At 55.8% G+C, this 18,452-nt stretch overlaps 9 protein-coding genes across 9 annotated transcripts; 7 read left to right on the top strand and 2 right to left on the bottom strand.

The window, feature by feature from the left end:
- Positions 1-190: 190 nt before the first annotated feature.
- N7459_004601 (uncharacterized protein) lies at positions 191-3,431 on the top strand (the record flags this gene model as incomplete). The annotated part of the gene is made up of 4 exons (XM_056943785.1): positions 191-443; positions 516-989; positions 1,063-1,408; positions 1,646-3,431. The coding sequence occupies 4 exons, from the start codon at positions 191-193 to the stop codon at positions 3,429-3,431; spliced, it is 2,859 nt and encodes a 952-aa protein (XP_056800668.1).
- A 359-nt stretch (positions 3,432-3,790) lies between these two features.
- sitA (TOR signaling pathway phosphatase SitA) lies at positions 3,791-5,159 on the top strand (the record flags this gene model as incomplete). The annotated part of the gene is made up of 4 exons (XM_056943786.1): positions 3,791-3,944; positions 4,004-4,409; positions 4,477-4,808; positions 4,870-5,159. 4 exons carry the CDS (start codon positions 3,791-3,793, stop codon positions 5,157-5,159), a joined length of 1,182 nt encoding a protein of 393 aa, XP_056800669.1.
- Positions 5,160-6,006: 847 nt separating this feature from the next.
- Positions 6,007-6,952, top strand: N7459_004603 (aromatic alcohol reductase; the record flags this gene model as incomplete). The annotated part of the gene is made up of 2 exons (XM_056943787.1): positions 6,007-6,036; positions 6,092-6,952. The coding sequence occupies 2 exons, from the start codon at positions 6,007-6,009 to the stop codon at positions 6,950-6,952; spliced, it is 891 nt and encodes a 296-aa protein (XP_056800670.1).
- Positions 6,953-7,189: 237 nt separating this feature from the next.
- Positions 7,190-7,849, top strand: N7459_004604 (NUDIX hydrolase; the record flags this gene model as incomplete). The annotated part of the gene is made up of 1 exon (XM_056943788.1): positions 7,190-7,849. The coding sequence occupies one exon, from the start codon at positions 7,190-7,192 to the stop codon at positions 7,847-7,849; it is 660 nt and encodes a 219-aa protein (XP_056800671.1).
- A 76-nt stretch (positions 7,850-7,925) lies between these two features.
- On the bottom strand, positions 7,926-9,398 carry N7459_004605 (putative dipeptidase; the record flags this gene model as incomplete). The annotated part of the gene is made up of 3 exons (XM_056943789.1): positions 7,926-8,848; positions 8,907-9,122; positions 9,170-9,398. 3 exons carry the CDS (start codon positions 9,396-9,398, stop codon positions 7,926-7,928), a joined length of 1,368 nt encoding a protein of 455 aa, XP_056800672.1.
- Positions 9,399-9,947: 549 nt separating this feature from the next.
- Positions 9,948-12,336, top strand: N7459_004606 (flavodoxin and radical SAM domain protein; the record flags this gene model as incomplete). Its single annotated transcript, XM_056943790.1, has 2 exons — positions 9,948-9,975; positions 10,052-12,336. 2 exons carry the CDS (start codon positions 9,948-9,950, stop codon positions 12,334-12,336), a joined length of 2,313 nt encoding a protein of 770 aa, XP_056800673.1.
- A 489-nt stretch (positions 12,337-12,825) lies between these two features.
- On the bottom strand, positions 12,826-14,112 carry N7459_004607 (uncharacterized protein; the record flags this gene model as incomplete). Its single annotated transcript, XM_056943791.1, has 1 exon — positions 12,826-14,112. One exon carries the CDS (start codon positions 14,110-14,112, stop codon positions 12,826-12,828), a length of 1,287 nt encoding a protein of 428 aa, XP_056800674.1.
- Positions 14,113-15,817: 1,705 nt separating this feature from the next.
- Positions 15,818-17,555, top strand: N7459_004608 (putative nonsense-mediated mRNA decay protein Upf3; the record flags this gene model as incomplete). Its single annotated transcript, XM_056943792.1, has 2 exons — positions 15,818-16,065; positions 16,127-17,555. 2 exons carry the CDS (start codon positions 15,818-15,820, stop codon positions 17,553-17,555), a joined length of 1,677 nt encoding a protein of 558 aa, XP_056800675.1.
- A 30-nt stretch (positions 17,556-17,585) lies between these two features.
- Positions 17,586-18,052, top strand: N7459_004609 (uncharacterized protein; the record flags this gene model as incomplete). Its single annotated transcript, XM_056943793.1, has 2 exons — positions 17,586-17,644; positions 17,842-18,052. 2 exons carry the CDS (start codon positions 17,586-17,588, stop codon positions 18,050-18,052), a joined length of 270 nt encoding a protein of 89 aa, XP_056800676.1.
- Positions 18,053-18,452: the final 400 nt, after the last annotated feature.

The raw sequence follows: 18,452 nt of genomic DNA on the forward strand, positions 1-18,452 counted from the left end.
AAACGCATCGCGTGCCGCCCCTCGATGCCGTCTCCGCACCCGCTGGATAAGTCTTCTGCGGCCGAGTCTCTTCTGTCTCCTCGACTCGGGATCGAGTCCTCGTATGATCCATCCGGCTTCTCTTGTGCGGGCAACTGCCTTTCTCTCTCGCGCTGGTGCTCGACCGTTCTCCCATTCTCCAACTGCCGCCATGAAGCATCATCTGATGGTCGGGACGTGGACCGCCCCCGGGCGCATCTACACCGTGCAATTCGACGATGAGGCCCTCACTCTGGACTTGGTCAAGAAGACTGACATCCCCGAGGCCGAGCCCATCTCGTGGATGACCTTCTCTCACGATAAGAAGGCCATCTACGGCGCGGCGATGAAGAAGTGGAACAGCTTCGCCGTCAAGAGTCCGACCGAGATCGTACACCAAGCGTCGCACCCGGTCGCGGGTCACCGTACGTGCTTTGTTGAATCAGTTGAATAGGGATCCAATCTCAAAGCCAATTGCGCTGACTCGCTCGTTACAGCGTTGGCCTCCAGCAGCGAAACCAACACCCGCGCCATCTTCGTGCTCGCCGCCCACAAGCCGCCCTACAATGTGTATGGCAATCCGTTCTACAAGTATGCGGGATATGGGAACATCTTCTCCGTGACGGCCGACGGCGCCCTGGACGCCAATGTCCAGAACTACGAGTACGACCCCAACACCGGCATCCACGGCATGGTCTTCGATCCCACCGAGACCTACCTGTACTCGGCGGACCTGCAGGCCAACAAGATCTGGACGCACCAGAAGGATGCCGAGACCGGTCAATTGACCCTGCTGGACTGCCTTGAGGCTCCCGATCCCGGTGACCACCCGCGATGGGTCGAGATTCACCCCAGCGGCAAGTACCTATACGCGCTGATGGAGGCCGGGAACCGCCTGGCCGTCTACGTGATCGACGAGCGCACCCACAAGCCCGTCTTCACCCACATTACCTACCCATTGCTGCCGTCAGGTAAGTGGACGAATGCTCCCACCAACCGAAGGATATTGGAAATTTAATCCGCATTCGTTCTGCTCTTCTCCAGGCCTTCCCCCGCGCAACAAGTACCGTGGAGACGTGACCTTCACCACGCGCAGCGGCGAGTACCTGTTTGCGACCACCCGTTCCAACCACTTCGATGTGACGGGCTACATCACCGCGTTCAAGCTGGGCCCCAGCGGTGAAATTGAGCGCCAGCTCTTCATCAACCCAACCTCGACCAGCGGTGGCCACTCCAACGCCGTCAGTCCCTGCGATTTCAGCGACGAGTGGCTGGCCCTGTGCGATGATCAGTTGGGCTTCGTCGAGATGTACCGCTGGCGCGACGAGAAGCTGGCACGCGTGGCGCGCGTAGATATCCCGGAGCAGGGCTTCGGCATGAACGCCATTTGGTATGATTAAACGACGTAAATAAAATCTAGACCTAGAGGCAACGATGAAACCGCAATTTGCACGCAGCGTCATTGAATCCATAATCGGCGTAGAGCATCCGGGGTTCCGGCCGGGGGCGATGCGCTGGGAAAAATATGGGGAATCGGCAGTTTTGATCGGTTGCGCTTTGCTTTCTTCCGGGTGAGGGGCATTGCCGGGTCGTGGACGAGCCATGGAGACATCGCGACGACTAAAAGTCCTCGATGGACGCAATCGAAGAATGAGACCCTCGCCGTCTTCCTCTCCTTGACTCTGGTTTTCACTTCCTTGGCTGCTGTAACAGTCGACCGGTCTCCTCCCCGCCACGATCCCCCCGCCATCATGCCTACCGCCGGTCTTCTCTACGTGACAATGCAGCCCAAGGGCTCATTGCCCGACACCCAGTTCCACGACTGGTACAACACCGAGCATGGCCCTCTGCGCCTGCGTCTGCCCTTCATCACGAACGGCTTCCGCTTCCGCGCGACGGACGGCGAGCAGCCTGAGTATGTGGCGCTGTACGATATCACCGACATGGACGAGTTGACGCGCAAGACCTACCTGGACCTGCGGACCGATCTGATTAAGACGGAGCGCGAGAAGAAGACCATGGCTCAGATTGATGTCGGGCGCAAGCTGTACGATCTAGTGGAGGAGCGCAGCCAGCCCGACTTCCGCTCGCTGGAGCACCAAGCCGACACCGATGCCGAGACCCGCGGAACGGTCTTGGTTGCCAACACCGCCGCCCTCCCCGCGGACGCTGAGAAGGAGGCGGAGCTGCTGCGTTGGTATCGCGAGGAACATTTCGAGATGCTCGCCCGCGTGCCGGGCTGGCGTCGCAGCCGTCTGTTTGTGACCACTGCCATTGACTCCAATGCCCCGCGCGAGCTGCTGGCTCTGTACGAGTATAGCCCCGTCAACGGGTTGGGCGGCGATGCTCACCAGGCCGCCGTGAACACTCCCTGGGGTGAACGCATCAAGAATGACATAGTGACCTCCAAGACCCGTCGTGTGTATCAGTGGTATTATACCTTTGGCCCTGCACCGCGTGAGCTCTCGTCGCTCGCTGCCCCGGATGTCGTCGGACCCTGGTCCTCAAACGACGGCCGCACCCGCACATTCCCTTCGCCTACTCGGCCTGCTGTCGAGTCCTTCGTCACGACCAAGGACGGGGTCGAGATCCCTTACCGTCTGGAGGGCAGCACTGACCCCGACGCCCCTGTCGTGGTGCTGAGCAACTCTATCCTCGTCAACTGGAACATCTGGGACCGCTTTGTCGACGCCTTCTTTGCCCGCCAACAGAACCAGCGCTACCGCGTCGTACGCTATTTGACTCGTGGCCGCCACTCCGCGAGTGGCGAGCAGCCCGTCAACGTCGACCTGCTGGCCTCCGACCTGGCCACTCTGCTGGAAGCACTGCGTGTGCCGCCCAAGGCCGCCCGCTTGATCGGTGTCAGTCTGGGTGGTGTGACTGTGCTCAATACTTCCCTTCTGTACCCTGAGCGCATCGCTGCATTCATCGCTTGCGACACCAACTCGTCTGCGCCGGAGTCCAACCGCAAGGCCTGGGGTGACCGTGTCGCGATGTGCGAGCAGGAGGGCTCCGTCGACCCCGATACCAAGGAACCGATTGTCGGGGAGCAGCTGGCCGAAGTGACTACCCGACGCTGGTTCGTCCCGGAATCGTACGAGACCCAGCCGGAGGTGCTGGTACCCGTCAAGGAGGCGGTGCGCACCAACAGCCTCAAGGGCTTCGCCCACAGTGTGCAGGCCCTGTGCGCCTACGACATCCGCGAGCGGATGGCCCAGGCCACTGTCCCCGGCCTGTTCGTGGCAGGCGCCAATGACGGCGTCCTGCCCCAGACCATGCAAAAGATGGCGGCCGATCTGCGCGGTGGTGCCGACTTGAAAATCATCGACCGTGCGGGCCATCTGCCCATGGTCGAGCAGCCGGAGGCTTTTGCGGACGTGGTCACCGAGTACTTGGGCAAGCTCGACGGGTGAACGGCTTGCTACGAGATGTAGATAGACTTTGGATTTCTGATTGACGGTACATAGCGAAATGAATGAAAGTTTTGATGACCGATACCTGCTTGAATCTCTTGCGCAGTAGAGGCTCCCACGAGGACATCAGGTAGCAAATAGGAGACCTGCCATCATGTCCACGGCTTCCATCATCAACCAGAGCCAAGTCAGAGCACCATGGGCCTGAGCAAAGGACCTGACACAGTAAAGTGCGGCGAGCAGGTGCAAATGTCGTGTGCGCGTGCGGCGTCCGAGTCCCACCAAGCGCGCAGTTCCCCGCCCTCCGCTTCTTCCTCGCTTCCGTCTGCATTGGAACTTCTCCCTCCATTCACTTCGCCATGACCGACAGCAAGGTCCCTCAACCCGGGCCGGCCAAACTGAAACGCAATGCGGGCCCTGACGAGTGGCTGGAGGCTGCCAAGGATTGCAAGTACCTCTCCGAGGCCCACATGAAGCAGCTGTGCGAGATGGTCAAGGAGTATATGATGGAGGGTGAGCATTGCCTGGGCGGACATCTCTTACCCTGCGCTGACAATATCTGCGTGTGAAAGAATCCAATATCCAGCCCGTCTCGACTCCCGTCACCATCTGCGGTGATATCCACGGCCAGTTCTACGATCTCCTGGAGCTCTTCCGTGTCTCGGGTGGCATGCCCGATGGCACCGAGCTCGACGCCCCGAAAACCTCTCCCTCCGTTATTACGTCTGCCGATATCGAGCCACCATCTACCATCACGGATCCCAAGATCCGGAAGAAGTTACGCGGGCCCAACGCCAACCCAAACGGCGAGGACGACGAGGAGGGGTCAGAATCGAACGACGGTCCGCGGAGTCGGTCTGCGAGCCAGACCTCGAATGACGTCCAGCTGAACAGCAACTTTGTTTTCCTCGGAGATTATGTGGACCGAGGATATTTCAGCTTGGAGACGCTGACGCTCTTACTGTGTCTCAAGGCGAAGTGAGTGTGCCCCCCTCGTCATGCTTGGAAAGGTCGTCTGGGCTAGGCTAATACGGACTGTCGCCAGGTATCCCGATCGAGTGACATTGGTGCGTGGTAACCACGAGTCCCGACAGATCACGCAGGTCTACGGGTTCTACGAGGAATGTTTCCAGAAGTACGGGAGTGCGTCGGTGTGGAAGGCGTGCTGCCAGGTCTTTGATTTCATGACATTGGGGGCTATCATTGACGGCAAAGTGCTGTGTGTTCATGGTGGGTTGAGTCCGGAAATTCGCACTTTGGACCAGGTACGAGTAGTGGCCCGCGCCCAGGAAATCCCTCACGAGGGCGCATTCTGCGATCTGGTCTGGTCGGATCCGGACGATGTGGAAACGTGGGCGGTTAGTCCACGCGGAGCAGGTGAGAATTCCGTCGTCTTGGTCTTGCATATAAGTACGCGGCTAATCTCGATCGTCCTCAGGGTGGTTGTTCGGTGATCGGGTTGCCGATGAATTCTGCCACGTCAACGACCTCTCTCTGATTGCGCGTGCCCACCAGCTGGTCAACGAGGGATACAAGTACCACTTCGCCAACCAAAACGTCGTGACCGTGTGGAGTGCCCCGAACTACTGCTACCGATGCGGCAATCTGGCCTCGGTGTGCGAGATTGGAGACGATCTCAAGCCCACCTTCAAGCTGTTCAGCGCTGTCAGCGACGACCAACGACACATGCCCACCTCGCGGCCAGGGCGGAGCGAGTACTTTTTGTAAGATTTTTTGCAACGAGCTTTGCACGGGCGCCGGCGTTCGGTTGGGCTTCATCTTTATCTGGGAAACGGCCAGCATTTACATAATGAACTTAGACGAAGTGAATGGATGTCTATACCTCATGGATCTACCGTAGGATCTTGCATGACTCTGTCGATCAGTGGAATATGGGACCGGATGGCTGGAAGTCTCCGTTCCACACCAGATTTATCGTCGGTCCGCAACGAGTTGTATTTCCTATCGAGGCTCAACGGAGCAGCGATCGACCCGAGCCTCACGTACACCGATGCAACTCGCTTTCGTCGATGATTGGCGGCCTCGGATCCTCTTGGACCGGGCGTCAAGGGGCTCTGATTCTGGTTGATCTGTCCAACATCATGTCGACTTGGTTGGGCATCTCGCCTCTCCACCCGGACAAGACTGCTTGGCTCCACGATGTGCTACGCGGGATCTATGTCGCGTGGCCTCCTCGATCTCTCAGACCATCCAGCCTTTCTGCTCCACCGCCACCTGGCTCGGGTTTTCGGATCATCCCGACTCATGGATAGAACTTATGGATCAACCCATGATGGTCAACCGCGGCTTACCAACACCGCATCCTATGGCGGAGCTGTTCCGCGGTGATTGCTCATCACTGGGAATGAGGTGATAGGGCTTGGCAGTGATGACACTCTGCTTCCATCTGATACCATGATGAGCCGGGCGCCAGAGGTCGACAATGGACATATAAGCCTCGAGGGGACGTCCAGTTGTATCTCTTTCGAACATATCTCATTGCGCCTCTCGGCTGTCTGTATACCGTATCTTCTCTCACCGCACAATACCTGGTTCAACCACCCCTCCACTCGCCATGGCTATCACTAAAGTTGCTCTTGCTGGCGTGAGTGGTGAAAGTATTCGCAATTGCGGGCAATCATTGCTAACACTACCATCAGGGCACCGGCAACCTCGGTCCTGCAATTCTTAATGCATTGGTAGCAGCCAACTTCGAAGTGACGCTTCTGAGCCGTTCATCAACGCACCAATTGGACTCCCGCGTGAAGATTCAAGTAGTCGACTATAACTCCCAAGACTCTCTCGTCGCCGCCTTGAAAGGCCAAGATGCCGTCGTGAACGTGCTCGGCGTCGGGTCCATCCCCCGCGAAGTCCACCTGCGCCTTATAGACGCCGCCCACGCTGCCGGCGTACAGCGCTATGTGCCCTCAGAGTTCGGCAGCAACACCGCGCACCCTCTGACCGCAAAGCTCCCTGTCTTCGGTGACAAGATCGCAGTCGTGCAGCATCTGCAGGAGCTTTCACAGAAAGACAATGCCTTTAGCTATACATCCATCATCACAGGCCCGTTCCTCGACTGGGGCCTCGAGAAGAAGTTCATTGCAAATGTGGCCGGGCCTTCATCGCCCGTCTTTGACGGCGGCGACACTCCCTTCAGCACGACGACCCTCGGCGCTATCGGGCGCGCTGTCGCCGGCGTGCTGCGCCACCCGGACGAAACGAAGAACCGATATGTGCACGTCTCCGAGGCCGAGGTCACTCAGAACCAACTGCTGCAGTGGTCTGGCAAGGGGGATCAGATCCAGCGCGAGCCCGTGGCGACCGCGGATCTGGAGAAGCAGGCATATGAGGTTGTCAAGCAGTCGCCGCCGGATTTCGGGACCTTCGCGGTCAACCTTATTAAGCGGGCTGTCTTTGCGAAGGACTACGGCGGTGCGTTCACCAATACGGATATTGAGCTGCTGGGTATTCCGAAGTTGTCGGAGGCGCAGATTATTGAGCTGGTCAAGCAGAATGCTTAGGCTGGGACGACGGGTTCCGGAACAAGAATATGCATCAATATTGAACAGTATAGATAATCTTTATGATATGGATTACATTAGCTTAACAGGTTCAATTGCTAGCCTCCAAAATAGTCTGTCTGTTGGTTTATAAATGCCGGCAATCCCTCGCCATCTCCCAGTGTTAAGTTTCATAGAAACGGCGGGGATCAACAACCTCGCCAACACAGCCTCTTCCACTCCCCAACACTCCCCACCATGGCGCTGCCCTACACCATCGCGCCGCACCTGGAATACTTCAATGTCCCTCTCGCCAAGTTCGCCGCAGCCCGGCCTGAATTCGACAGCTTTGGCGTCGGCGGCTACATTTTCTCGCAGGATGCAGATCTTGCATCCGAGGCGGACGCGCCAACCCCGCCACGCATCCTGCTGCTCCAGCGTGCCCTAACTGACTCCATGGGCGGGTGTTGGGAAGGTCCCGGCGGTGCATCTGAGCCCGGCGTCGATGTCACCCTGCTCGACGGCGTGGCGCGCGAGGTTCTCGAGGAATCCGGACTGCATGTGTCGCGGATGGTCGAGCTGGTGTCGGCAGATAGCTGGCTGCACACGCGGCGCAACGGTGATAAGCTGCGTATCGCCAAGTACTCGTTCATTATCGAGGTCCATGAAGCGCTGCATGACTCGCCTGGAGGGGCGCCGCGTCCTGTTCCCCGCGAGGAGATTCCTGTTCGGCTCGAAGCCACCGAGCACCAGGCGTTCGACTGGGCGACCGAAAGTGATGTTCGAGATTCATTGCAGGCGGGCAAAGGGAAATACCAGCTGCCGCTACCAACTACTGGGCATCAGGCACCCAATATTCTGCGGGCGTTTGAATTGTGGAAGGAGTATCAAAGCAGGAAGGGAGCTTGGTCTGTATAGAGACTGGACTGGGGGTTTGTATTGACGCCTAGATACTACACAATGCCATACTTCATACCACGTCTCTCCTGCTATATTACAGACTCTGTGAGCCGTCCTCCGCGGGAAGTGCGCCCTCGGCCTGCATCTCCAAGGCGACTTGATCAACATGCTTCCACACTCGTAGTAGATTGCCGCCAGCCACCTTGGCGGCATCTTCGTCGCTTAGTCCACGTCGCAACAGTTCTGCAATCAGATCTGGGAACTTCGAGACATCTTCCAAGCCCCGAGGCACAGTAGGGATACCGTCGAAATCGCTCCCAATGCCGACATGGTCGAACCCGGCGACGGTACCAATGTGCACAATATGTTCTGCGACGCGCTCGAGGGTGGCATGGGCAGGGTCCAAGTCCGGCAAGCCACTTGCGCTGTCAGATACCGTGCAGGAGATAAAGTCAGGGGCAAAGTTGACCATGACCACCGAGTTTCTCGCCCGGACCAGTTCCAACACGTCGTCGGGCACGTTCCGCGGGTGCGGGCACAGTGCCTTCGCAGAGCTGTGGCTGAAGATAATCGGAGCACGGCTTCCCGCCCATTCGTCTTTACCGGCGCCGAGAACATCACGCATCGTGTCCACGCTCACATGCGCCAGATCGACGATCATTCCGAGGCGGTTCATCTCGTATACCAGCTTCTTGCCTTCTGCGCTCACGCCGTGCCACAGCGGACTCGCTTTCGTCATGCCACCGTCCGGCAGCTCGAGGACAGCTGCATCGGCATATTGGTTGTGGCAGTTATGGGTAAGAGTCGCGTACGACACGCCCAATTCATAGAACAGACGGAGATAGGAGAACGAGTTGCCAATAGAATGCAGGCCCTCGATCCCTAGCGGTGAGATGATCTTGCCCTCCTGGAAAGCCTGCAGGGCAGTCGTGCCGTTGGGCGGCGCCGAAAAGACCTCGGGATAAGCTCGCTGCACGCGTGACATCACGTCAACCTGCTCGAACGTTTGGCGCACACCTGTTCATGGCCTATTAAACCACAATCTTTCTGGTAGTGTCTGGTTGGATTCACATACTCGCCGCATAGTTCTCATCCGAGAAATCCGCCCCGTCCTTGGGGCAGGGCACAAAAACACTCCAGAAGCTACCGCCCACTTGCCCGTGCTTCAGACGGGGTAGATCAACATGGCCAGGGAGAGAGCCATCAACAAAGGACGTTGGAAAGTCCGTGTCATAGATACGGTTATGGTAGAAGAGTCGGATGAAGATGGGGAAGTCATCGTGACCATCTGCTGAGTGAATTAGTCTCCATAGGTGCCAAAGCTGGGTGGTATCCGACCAATCAAGGGAGTGTGCGTCAATATGGTATGGACCCTGTCCTCGATGCTGGAGGCATGAGACCGATGAGCATGGCGACAGTGGGGCCAGAAGAACCAGCCACCGGCGAGCACCGCGGTGAGAAGCACTGCCCAGCTTCGACGGGGTTTTGGATCAGTCGAATTGTTCGACTCCTGCGACTTCGAGCCCAGCTCCTCGTCGTGCACATCCTGGATCGCTTGTTTCTCCATGGCGAGAGATGTGGTCGAGGAGAGAAGTCGGGGAGGCCGGGGGCGCTATCGATACCGATAACATGCAGTGCTGATAAATCACATCATGAGGCCCGGTCACAATGGATTCATGGATGAGATGCAATCAGTAGAACCAAAGCCCAAGAACAATATTGAGGTCTCCTTCCGCTGTCTCTACTGATCGTACCACTGGTTTCTAAGTTGTGCCCAATCTTTGCAATGTGCTATATACCCACGGTTGGCTGTTTGAGCCGCCCGACCACCATTGGACTATATCCCATAGACGTCCTACGCTGACCCAATTCTCTTAAACGATGCTGTGAAATGGCGCAATGCATTTTGCCCTGGATCTGATCCTCCGTTGGAAATGCACTTGTTGCGCCATCATTGGACGAGCCAACGAATCCATTCGGAATACGTGAACGCTCATTGCCCATGGCTCATGGCTCCGCCCGCTCCACTCCATCGATTCTTCCCCGATATCTCTCGACCCCTCGATCTTTTTTCCTCCGCACCAGCCTGAGTGGTTACCAGCACGATCTTCTGATAATGGCTGGCGTTCCCGCCGTGACGGACGGTTAGTCTCGCCTTGCTTTGTTTTCTCGCCTTCTAAATTTTCCCCCGGCTCCCAATCAGCGCTGACCATCTCCCAGGTCTTCTGGCCGTGTGGCATGCCTATCGGCTTCCTCTTCTCATTGCCCTGTCCGCGCTTCTTGTCGCCCTTCGAGCCTATCGAAAAGTCCAGTCCCGTTCCAAGACCGCGGCCTCTGCGTCGGTCCCGTCTTCACCGCGCAGTCAATCCCCCGAGAAGCTAAAGAAAATCGACCACGCGACCGAGAAACAACCCGCGAAGGAAGATGGCAAACCCGTCCGCACCGACTCCTCCACCAGATCTGCATCCGGCCCCAAGCGTGTCCAGGGCAAGAAGCCCGCGAAAACAATCGGCGGGCGTCGAGAATCAAGCGAAGACAAGCAGCTCATCTCTTTCATCCAACCCATCATTTTCTATGCCTCCTTGACGACCACCACCGAGCGCTATGCTAATATCCTGCTGGAAGAGCTACGCACAGCAGCACAGGATCGCGCAGACCCCGAGAACCGTGAACGGGGGCTTCTGCCGCCGCAGATCCATGATATCTCCTACATTGACTTCGACGACTTTTTCATCTCCGCCCCGAAAGCACCGTCGACTTCGCCCGGCACGCGCTACGTCTATTGCATCTTGATCCCGACCTATAACATCGACACGGTCCTCAACACCTTCCTCGCTCATCTGGACGAAACCCACAATGATTTCCGCATTGATACCGCGCCACTGTCTCAGCTCGCCGGCTATTCCGTATTTGGCTTTGGTGACAAGGAGGAATGGCCTACCGAGGAAGAAGGGTTCTGTACCCAAGCTACGGAAGTCGATCGTTGGATGGCGAAACTCACCGGTCGCAAGCGGGCATACCCATTGGGAATGGGTGATGTCAAGAGTGACGCCGATGCGGCCTTGAAGGAATGGTCGAATGGGTTGCAGGACATTCTTTGTGAAATCTTGAAGAATGGTGGTCTGGGTGAGGGCGTTCCGGGCAGCGGCGATGCCCTGGAAAGTGACGAGGAAGACGTGGACGATGGCGATGCGCCCTCTAAGAGTCGCAGGGGCAATGGGCAGACCGTGGTGGACCTGGAAGATATCAAGGTGAATGGCGACTCGGCTGCTCCGATTCCGATTGACTTTACCACTGCCGGCAAGCCTGTGACATCGGAAACCACCGCGAAGGAGATGGTCCCCCAGACCTCTCCGACGTACGCTGCTCTGACCAAACAAGGATACACGATCGTTGGTTCGCACTCTGGTGTCAAGATCTGCCGGTGGACCAAGTCTGCTCTGCGTGGTCGGGGCTCTTGCTACAAGTTCTCATTCTATGGCATTCGGTCACATCTGTGTATGGAAGCCACACCGTCGCTCTCATGCAGTAACAAGTGCGTTTTCTGCTGGCGCCACGGCACCAACCCAGTTGGAACAACATGGAGGTGGAAAGTGGATTCCCCGGAGCTCATTTTCAACGGTGTCAAAGAAGGCCATTACAAGAAGATCAAGATGATGCGTGGCGTGCCTGGTGTTCGAGCAGAACGCTTTGCTGAAGCAATGCGCATCCGTCACTGTGCTCTGAGTCTGGTCGGCGAGCCTATTTTCTATCCTCATATCAACAAATTCCTAGGCATGCTCCACGACGAGCATATTTCGAGCTTCCTGGTCTGCAATGCACAACATCCGGACCAGCTTGAGGCTTTGCACCGAGTTACTCAACTCTACGTCTCCATTGATGCCAGCAACCGAGAATCTCTGCGGAAGATTGATCGGCCCCTGCACCGCGATTTCTGGGAGCGGTTCCAGCGATGTCTTGACATTCTCCGGGAGAAGCGCCACGTTCAGCGAACGGTCTTCCGATTGACCCTGGTCAAGGGGTTCAATGTGGACGACGAGGTGATTGGATATGCCAATCTGGTCGAGAAAGCTCTTCCCTGTCTCGTTGAAATCAAAGGCGTCACCTTCTGTGGCACTAGCACAAGTGCTGGCGCCGGCTTGACGATGCAGAATGTGCCATGGTACGAAGAAATTTCAGCATTCGTTGTGGCTTTGAACGAAGAGCTACTGCGCCGGGGTTTGGACTACGGTATTGCCGCAGAGCATGCACACAGCTGCTGCGTTCTGATCGCCTCCAAGCGCTTCTATGTCAATGAGAAATGGCATACTCGTATTAATTACGACCGTTTCTTCGAGCTGCTGGAGAAAGAAAAGGCGGATGGCACCTCGTTTGCCCCGGAAGACTACATGCGTGAGACTGAAGAGTGGGCGCTTTGGGGGCGAGGTGGATTCGACCCCAATGACACGCGCGTCTATCGCAAAGGTCGTAATAAGAAGCCGATTGAGGCAGCTCCTGAATCCTGAGGCCTCCGGTCACTGCCCTCGGCGGTGATCTCCTCTCCCGAATCCCATCGGACGGCACTCGGTAGCTGCTACAGATGGCGGACTGCCCACAGCGATACCGGGTGGCGTATATTTATCGAATCCCTCTTCGGGTCATTTTCTACGGTCCCTGCTGATAATTTTGGCCATCAATCAAGGCCCATGTGTTGCCTTTCACTTCGTTGCAAAGTGTCTTCGATTTTCTCTTCATGGCAACCATCGATACATGTCAATCACCGGGCTATTGCGCCTCTCTGGACCTCCATCAGCTATGAAAGGCACAACTTCTTTTCTTCTCTTCAGAATATATCTTAGTATTTGTCCATTCTGATAATTTACTGGGTACCACCAGCAAAACTTAGTTCCGTTCTGGAGAGGGATCCCATCCCAGATGTTTGTAGGGCGAGCTAAATCGCATGCATCAATATGACCCTCCTGTGTATATTGTGTGCGTCCTTCCCAAGATGGTCCTTATTTGAAGCGACACTCCGTCCCAGCTAGAAGATTCCAAATACAAGCATAACCACCTCGTGTGCGCGGATAGCTTTTCTCTAGGATCCTGGCTCTCACCTTCCAAGCTGCCCCCTTGCCTTGAAGGGTCGCGGAGGTGGAGTACAGGTAGGCCGCCAGACCCGCAACCTGGGGAGCTGCCAACGACGTGCCACTCCTCAGAACCACGTCAGTGGGATTGGCTGTGCCAGCGCAGGCGATGTATTTCCGCTTAACGTCATCACTATCATCTTCGGCGATCGCCGGAGCCCAGGCATGCACCAAGTTGCCGTACACCGAGTCCTTCCATGTCTTGCCCACGAGATCCACCCCGCCAACCACTATCATATTACCTATGAAGGAGTCTTCTTGCGCAAACCTGGCTGGAAAGTATTCCACGCTCCCTGGTCCATTGTTGCCCGCAGCGACGACAAGAAGAGCGCCCTTATCCACCATCGTCTGGTACTTCTTCCGATAATCGTTTTGAAGCTCCAAGTTTGTGTTCACATGTGTTCCAAGGTGATAGCTGAAATTGACGATAGGGAAGAATCCCTTGGATCCCTTCTGCTTGATCTTTCGGTCGATATCGTCGATGATCGCTTGCAGCCCGGTCAACATGAAATCATCGTTCAAGATGTCGCCCCAAGGAACCATTTTTAGACTAGCTGCTTTGGCCACGCCGTAGAAAAGACCAATCGCCTTGCTAGCGACACAGGTGCCATGTCCATTCAGATCCTTTTTGGTTTGTGGAAATTCGTTGCCTTTCAGGGACTTCTCCGGGATGATTCTCTTCACATTGGGCTTGAGGACCCCTTCAGGTCGCTTGCCCTTAAACTCCGAGTGGTCCAAGTAGATCCCACTATCGTGCATATAGATTGTCACTCCGCCCGTCACTCCGGCTCCGGCATAGTCGATGTAGGCGAAATCCAGGAGGTTGAAGATGTTCGATCCCTTGGCTTGAGAATTGAACATCAGCTCTCTTCTCGCGTTGGTTTGTCGGATAGTAAGGCCTGTCGGCTTGTCTCGTTTTGATATGGCAGAGTCATCATCGGGAGCATCGATAACGTAGGAGTAGGACTCCGATCGCCCATAGTCATCTTCAACTTCGTATTCATAGGTTGTGGGCAGCGGGGATGGATCCCTCGATCCGCTCTCATGTTCGAAGAAGTCAAGTCTGTCGAGATTGAGGGTTTTATTGCCAGACTCAGGGAGACCAGTCGTCGGCCGTACCGTGAAGAAAAGAGGAATTAGGATGACCAGCCACAACATCTTCTGTGGGGAGATTGGGACGATTGGAAAGAAACTTTGAGTACTGCCATGACTTCTTTTATAGCACCCTCGCGGCTGGGCACCTGGGTAGTATTAAGTCGCGGTATGGAGCATTCGTAAGACAGGAAGGAAGGAAGATAGGTACACTTTGGCCCCCGGGCTTGGTCATTTTCATTTTCCTTCTATACAGGTGGGCGCTTGATAGGTTTCCCTTTTCACCTATTTTGGCCCCCCTTTAGTTCATTAAATCCGTGTGTTACGCAAACTATCAGCACTAAAGTCTCACCCTCGGCGATGATGAGCTTATTTGCTCTCCAGCCCCCGTGGAAGGAAAAGAGCCGAGCGCGAGGCTAGTACTTAGCGGGAGCACTACTCATCATACTTTTGAACCCGCTCCATTATCCGTATATGCATATGCGCGCTCTCATCCACACAGTGACCGCGCCAAGCCTTCCGGCGCTCTTGCTTCTTCTGGCCGAAGTCTGCTGATACGTACTGCAGTGGGATATGGCTTCACGGTATGTCGATGCTTTCTATTCGAATGGGAGATGGAATATTGGAAGCCTGGAGTCGGGCACACGCATCCACCCTAGGATTCAAAATCTTGAGCACTACCCAGGCAGGCCTAGCCTACTAAAGTTAGAGGGCTTCAGGTCGCGATAAAGGAGTGGACCCCGGGGCCGCCCAAAACATACTCTATAGTAAAAGCGACAACTAGATTATTGCAACTTCATTTTCAGGCTTTTTCGGAAGCTCTATTCCCAGTCCGGTATGATCTATCAAGATACTAGATAAGGCTGGATTCTTGGACATAGAAAATGCTACCGTGGTGGTATAGAGGGAGACATTGTTACCTATGGTGGGAGTACAATTCGTTGGACTAAAAAGTGTTCGCTCAAGGACGTCTCTGATTTCAAGGTATTATCATTATTGATGGCTACATAGGTAGCACATATTTATATATATCCAAGGTTTGCTTTATTGTTAGCGATGACTAAGTATCACTAGTTACCTAGTTATCTTCGCAGGAATGAAATTAGTTTGCCATTGAAACCAGTGATGCGTCGCAGAGAAGGCAACCACACGGCAGTCAGCGGGGGCCCGGGTTCGGATCGTGGCTCCCTGGATAAAGCCAAGGCATCCCCCATTGAGCGTGTGTATGATGCATTTGTCGTGCCAGGTTCTTTTGATTTAGGATACCATGACCTCCGTTTCTGATTAATACAAAAGAACAGACATATCCAATAACTCGAGTGGTACGAATTGAGCCTTCAGTCTCCGGACGGCGTCGGTGTCTTCTAGATCGAGTGGGATCCTCCTGTCTCTTACATGGGCACAAAAGGAGAGTATATAGAAAGTCGCTGAGGACTAAGCTGCGCAGTACAACGATCACCAGTTGCTGATGAGTTGGATCTCTGGTGATGACAGGTAACGCGTGGAGATTGAACTACATACTCCGAGAGGGCTTTTTAGGGCTCTCTGATCCAAAGGTTCCGAGGAAGGAGGTTCCGAGGAAGGAGGTTGGATCAAACACCCGCTGACTCAGCGCCTCCCCGGTTGGGCTGCATTCGACTGCGGGACAGCGGAAACCGCGTGTGGCAGACCTCGCTGGGCTGAAGTCGAGCTCGTGTTCTATTCCACTCGCCACTCCTCGGGACTCGATTCAACTCTTCTCAACCAGGCTCAGTCCACGCTCTACAAAAGGATGGCCCAGCCCAACAAGCCCACTGCTGGCGTGCTTCAGATCTCGGCGGCTGCCACACAGAAGCCCGGCTCGACGACGCCAGCCAAGAAAGCTCACAAACCGCCAGCACCGCGCCTGAAGCTCCTGATTCGGCGCCTACCTCCAGGGCTGATGCAGACCGAGCTCGAGGGCGCACTGGGAGATGAATGGAAAGTCGGTGCGGGCAAGGTGGATTGGCTTCAGTACAAGCCGGGCAAAGTGTCGAAAGAGTATGGCGATATCTTCCCTCTTATCCGTGGATATGGACTGACGAAAGTGAATATCTTCTAGTCCTGCCAAACCCTCCCGCCCATCCAGAGCATATGTTCATGTCGTTTCCAGTGACCACATTGCCCCGCTGTCAGAGCAGGTGCGACAGAGCTCGTTCCAGGATGCTCGGCATACCTCCCATGACCTTGTTCTCCTCGGTCCCCCGACTCTAGAGTTTGCACCTTATGCTAAAACGCCCGGGAGTCGGGTGCGCAAAGATGCTCGTCAGGGCACGATTGATCAAGACCCCGACTTTATTGCCTTCCTCGAAAGCCTCACCCAACCTATTACCAAACCCACACCGGTAGACACGGCCGAAGGTGATGAAAAGAAGGAGGCTGTGTTGACGACACCTCTGGTGCAGTTTATCAAGGAGAAGAAGGCCAGCAAGGCCAAGGACAGTGCGACATCCAAGTCTGGCAAACATGGTCGGTCAGAGAAGGAATCAAAGCAGGAGAAAGTGCAGGCCAAGAAGCTTCTACAACGGCCTGACAAGGAGGCTGCCCCTGGCTCAACTTTGGAGAAGAAGGCCAAGGGCGACAAGACCAGCAAAGAGTCTGTGAAAGCGTCCAAACAAGCAGCTACGGCTACAGCGAAGTCTGGCAAAGCCGCCAATGCTACCAAAGAGGCTGCGGTAGCTGGCCCCGAACGGAAGAGAGAGCGAGGAAATGCCACGGTCGCAGCGAAAATTCTACAACGCGACCTGGGATTCGCACCCCCTGGTGGCCGGCGACGAGGCAAAGCTGGATCGACCGACACCGGATCCCCCAAGAACGAGAGGTCCCTCGAGTCATCCGGTGCGGCAGCAGAGACCGGCAAGAAGGAACCAGCTCCTAAGCCAGCCAAAACCAGCTCCGCGAAAACGAAAGACAGCGAGACGCCGTCATCCAAAGCCCCCGATGCGGCCACCCCTCCGGTTTCCAACACACCACTCACCAAACCGGCCAAGGGTAGCAAAGGCAAGCTGGCGGCCGGCCCGACACCCACGGCCACTCAGGCGTTCCTCAAGCACGCGAATCCATCCCAGGGTGTGACAGAAGCACTCCTGGAAGCGGCCTTTGTTCCATTCGGCACGGTGACCAAGGTTGAGATTGATAAGAAGAAAGGCTTTGGGTATGTGGATTTTGCCGAGCCCGGGGGCCTCCAGAAGGCCATAGCCGCCAGCCCCGTGTCTGTCGCGCAGAGCCAGGTGGTTGTTCTGGAGCGCAAGGCCAATCCGGGAGGAGAGAAGTCTCGCAAGGGCCGGGGCGATTCGCAGGCGGATGGCAACAAGGCAAACGCAAAGACGGGCGAGGGCAACAAGGAAGGCGCACCGGGCTCATCGGCCCGGGGATCGCGGGGAGGTCGAGGATCGCGGAACAACAAGGGTTCCAAGGGCGGTGCTGGCAGCAATGGCAATGCAGCTGCAGCTCCATCGGCTGAAAAGAAGGGTGGCTCGGAAGCGAAATAACTTGAGCGTAGTTTGCAACTCGTAACGTGCATGATACCCAGAGAGAATCAAAATTACGTCCACATTGCAGCTTCGAACGACAGGGCGAGGTAGGAAAACCGTTGGCCACTTGCTACTTGAAACCATTACTACGAAGGACAAGTTGAGGCACAGATATTGGAATAAGCAATTGAAATTTTCAAACTAAGTGCACAACAATCCATCATCCACAACGCTAGGCCCGTCTCTTCCCCAAACATCAAAGAAAGAGGGTAAGCACCTTTCAGACCTCCTCGACACCCACCAGGACCAGCCGACCGAAGTCAAGACGCCGAGACCAGGTCAAGATCATCACCACTCCCTGGACACCGAAACGCAGATACCCGGAGGCACGCGTGACGGGTCGAGGCGGGAGTCCAAATGGTTTCACTTTAGGGCATCGAGGACATAGCAGTCATCAGCAAGGGTGGAGATTCTGTGGCTCTTTTAAAGAGCTTAGAAGAGGACGTCTACTCTAAAGTGATTCTTTGAACTGTAGGCGAAGACGGTCAGTAGACGTTCAGGGACAGAAGGGGAATATCCATCGTATGGGGGGAGGGAGGCACATACGTAGAGTCGCTTGAAGAAGAGAAAATGGTTCGGGGCGGGCGCCCTTTTTATACGTGCGAGCCACGCGCTAACGACTAAGCGAGTGCCGGCAGTGTTTGCTTGGTTTGCCCGGCTGTGGTGGGCGGTGTGTTCTGTACACCAATCACATATTTTTGGTGGATCCGGGCACGCGACCCACGGCAGAAAAAATTTGCTGCTTGGGTCTGCGTGTCGCTGATTGGCTGGCTGCGTTCTTCGCTCGTTGCCATTATTCACACCGAATCATCCTTTGGGATGATTTTGCGCCTTTGCGGGCGTCTGCCGAGCCTT

The sequence above is a fragment of the Penicillium hispanicum genome (assembly GCF_028827665.1).
Source record: "Penicillium hispanicum strain IBT 35686 chromosome Unknown utg000004l_segment0_segment0, whole genome shotgun sequence".
Taxonomy (NCBI): domain Eukaryota; kingdom Fungi; phylum Ascomycota; class Eurotiomycetes; order Eurotiales; family Aspergillaceae; genus Penicillium; species Penicillium hispanicum.